At 30.7% G+C, this 4249-nt stretch overlaps 1 protein-coding gene across 2 annotated transcripts in view; it reads right to left on the reverse strand.

Moving 5' to 3' along the window:
* Nucleotides 1-2332: 2332 nt before the first annotated feature.
* Nucleotides 2333-4249, reverse strand: part of LOC117116832 (tripartite motif-containing protein 2-like) — a 27299-nt gene continuing 25382 nt past the window's right edge. The window contains exon 3 of one of the 2 annotated variants that reach the window (XM_033260924.1): nucleotides 2333-4249. In XM_033260924.1, the coding sequence (XP_033116815.1) occupies nucleotides 2942-4249 (1308 nt within the window). In that variant the 3' untranslated portion in view covers nucleotides 2333-2941. The other variant, XM_033260923.1, reaches the window with a different exon arrangement.

Here is a 4249-nt window from a genome sequence, read left to right on the forward strand (position 1 = left end):
GTGTTCGGAATGACATACACAAAAAATGACATAAAAACCACATTTGTTGCTCTATTTTCAAAATTGTTGGTGTTCCTGAGAGCTTATTGAATTCCCTGTCCATTCATATTATGATTCTGACAATAATAACATAGGTGGCAGTATATAGGCTAAAAATGTGAAAAAAATGGTTTTTTTTATTTGTTTTGGTGGCCATTTTGAATACTTAATGAGGTCACATGACATAAAAATTAATTATCCACATTTTTTTTCTACTATGTGTCCTAATTAAGAAAATATATAATTGTTTATGTTTAAAGCTATATATTAGAGCAGTATTATTATTTTCCTGAAAAGTGTCAATTTAATTTTTTTTAAATAGGGGATAGTACAGGTTATTAATATGAATCTGTGAGAAATTTAAAGCACTTTAATATTAATCTGTGTGAAATTTAAAGTACTCTAAAATATTATTCTGTGTGAAATTTATATCACTTTAATTTTTTAATCTATGTGAAATTACAGTACAGGTTATTAATATGAATCTGTGTGAAATTTAAAGCACTTTAATATTAATCTGTGTGAAATTTAAAGTACTCTAAAATATTATTCTGTGTGAAATTTATATCACTTTAATTTTTTAATATCTATGTGAAATTTAAAACATTCTAATATGTTTTCTTGTTTTTACAATACTATTTTTTTCATCCATAGCTGGGTTTTGTTTTCGTCCTCAGCAAATCAAACAACGGGGATAGTACAGGTTATTAATATGAATCTGTGTGAAATTTAAAGCACTTTAATATTAATCTGTGTGAAATTTAAAGTACTCTAAAATATTATTCTGTGTGAAATTTATATCACTTTAATTTTTTAATCTATGTGAAATTTAAAACATTCTAATATGTTTTCTTGTTTTTACATGACTATTTTTTTCATCCATAGCTGGGTTTTGTTTTCGTCCTCAGCAAATCAAACAACGGCAGCAGAGTCCATGAAGAAGAATAAGGAAGAGCTGAAAGCAAGAGGTGAAAAATTTACTGGATTACTTTTTCATTTGAAATGTATTTATTTAATTTTTCTTTATAATGTATTTTAATATTGAATCAATTGTAAGTGTATCTGGAACACCTAATAGATGACTTGTTAAACGCTTTTCTTTCTATTTCGTTGATATCAGAACACAGATGATGAGGAGGCGGAGCTAAGTAAATACTGTGTCATCTGGTCTGTCAAGAGTCATCAGACATTTTCAAAGATTTTCTAATAAGGTATGATCAATTGTTTGATTTGTGTGTTAAGAACTATATCATGTGATTCAATCTTGCGTAATCATGATATATAGTTTTTTGTAATACTTGACCGAGTTACTTCAAATTCAATATTAAGTATGAACAATTAAGGAATTAATTGAATCAATAGACCCTCATAAACTCAACAAACTGAACGTTTAATAGGAATATTCTAGACCTGTTTTAAAGACTCAAGGAACACATTTAGATGTAGGCCTACAGCCAGGCAAGAGGCCGCCCAGGCCTCCTCCTAGTACTAGGCCTGTCCAACCTAGTTATGATATCATCGCACGATTTTACCTGTCATGCACCGACCAAAGAGGTCAGTGACTGTATTCTCTCTCAAATGCTGAAAAATGTTTATTTCTTTGACGAAAGTCTATCAAAATAGCATTACAAACAGTACAATAATTATTCATCGTATCCATACTGTACTGCTGATGTGTAGTTAATTAAACGCGTACAGCAGGAGCAAAAATCAGCATATGCTCAGCTAAATATAAGTACGCACACGTATACTGATCATATCACTATAGCAACAGTTGGTTATCAAAAACTATAATGAAAAGACGGCGATTGACTTATTAAGCAATTAGTAGAGCATGCATCATACGCTGATGGAAAATTAGGTTACATTTAATGCATTCAAAAATTTCCTTTAGGCCTTGCAGGCCCTCAGCAAATTTTTGCAAGCATTGAATCCAACCTCTGTATAATAATTTTCCTATAGTGTACTATGCGGAGCTCTACTAATTGCTTATTATACTTACATACGTATCAGATTCAGATAATTTTACACATTAATATCTATAATAATAATTTTTTTTATCTGAACCTGATACGTATGTACAGTATACGTATTAGGTTCAGATAATTTTTTTTATCAATTAATATCTATAAATTTATTGGTTGAATACAGATTACATTTAAGATGAATGCAAACTAAAGCTAAGCTTAACTACTAAATCATTTACAGTATATCCTTTTTATGATGATGAAATAATAAAATGCTTACCACCCCCCCCCCCCCCTAATTTTAAATATTTCCATATTTCCTTGTCCAACCACTTTGAATCAGTATTTTTAGGCAGATTCAAGTTTGTAAGGAAGATTAAATATATACCAGAATAATTCATTTAATGGATATGAATGTCTGTCTGGTGTGTTTATAATATACACTCTGTTGTGAGCTTGTTAGGTTTTTTATACAGAAAAACAAAAAGGAAATATACAGGAATTAAAAAAAAATAAAGAAAACATGCAAATATCAAAATTTATGAAAATCAAAGAGATACAAGTTGATAGACTACAAAAAATAGAAAGATTGAAAAGTAAAATATTTAACATCCATATGCAAGAAAATAACATGTATATGCATGATATGATTAAAAACTTACACTACAAAAATATAAAATTATAAGATCAATAGTGTGTGATTCAAATTTGATGAGAACTACACTGAAAACAACTGAGGTTTGCAGATTATAGTATTATTGTTTAACAGGTTTATAATCATTATGCCAACTTTAGTATTCAATAATTATTTTAAGTTTAAGATCCATATCTTAACTCTATGTGGATGATATGAAATAATGGATATGTAGATATTCCTACACTTATAAATTGGAATTGTTGAAAACACACAAGTGAAGCAAGTGGACTGTCAGTATTTAATAATTGAATATTTTGACTGTTTTGTCACCACGATTTGCTACTGCAAGTCTCCTTGGATGATATGAAATGATGGATAATCCCTCTGGATCGTTGATTCCATCTTCTGGTTTATCAATTCTTTTTATAAAATTTCCATCACTACTGAATAGCTGTAGTTTGCGTTGACTTGATATAATGATGTTGTCATCCTCATCAACTACTACTGCACTTGGAGAATTTACTTTACCATCCTCATCACCTGCTTCAACAAGGACTTTTATGAACCTTCCCTCATTATTAAATAATTGTAATCTACTGTTGACATACTCCAATACAAGAAGGTGTCCTTGGTTAGTAAGAGTAACATCAATGACAATTATCATTTGACCTTCTTTTGTACCATGTGACCCTATTGTTTTGATGGTCTTGCCATTATTCATGTCAAACATGTACACACAGCTACTGAACCCACCACTTGCTGCATACAAAACATTTGATGTCTCATCCACATGAATGCTCCGTGGTGTATTCTGTACTCCCACACTAATTGTTTTAATCAGCTGACCATTCATATTGCATATTCTGATAGGTTTATTAACATTGCAATCACTGAATGCTATGTTACCATTCTTCATTTTGTACATTCTGCTAACATTCACACCTTGTGGTAGTGTAACCTTACCAATATATTCTCCTGATTGCTTGTACTTGAGCATTTCATTTGTCAAACATGAAACCAGTAAGGAGTCATCTTCACACTTAACTACATCTATAATATATGTTGCATTTATTTGAATAGTATTTACTAATCTTCCCCCTTCTACTTTGATTGTCATTGGTGATTGGTTAATTGGTTCATCATCAGCACTCACATCTAGTTTACAAACTCCTGGACTTGTGCATTTTCCTGTCACAAAATAATCTCCATTGTCATCTTCTTGAATTTGAGAGATGTTGGTTTCCCCTGTAGGCTGTGTCCATGTTGCATTCAGTTGATTTGCATATATTTCATGTTCATCTGTTTTGATTATTTTGACAATAATTGTCTGTTCTTCGATCACAGATTCCTCTCCTTTTAATGTTAAACAGTCTGCTGCCCTAAAATCTTTTACAGTCCCTATAGCACATTGTCTCAATGAAGTCATTTGCTGTTTGTTTATGAAATAGTAAATTTCTCCATTATCATCTGGCTCTGTTTTTGGTAATTCATTTATTCTGTCCCTGAGTGCTGTAATTACTGTTTCACTTGACTGCATTGCAGTGCCTTCATCACTCTTCAATAATTGATTAAGAAAAGACAGTTTTGTTTTTATATCGGATAATAT

The sequence above is a fragment of the Anneissia japonica genome, unplaced genomic scaffold (assembly GCF_011630105.1).
Source record: "Anneissia japonica isolate Jap-2015-1 unplaced genomic scaffold, ASM1163010v1 scaffold2028_len131717_cov125, whole genome shotgun sequence".
NCBI lineage: Eukaryota > Metazoa > Echinodermata > Crinoidea > Comatulida > Comatulidae > Anneissia > Anneissia japonica.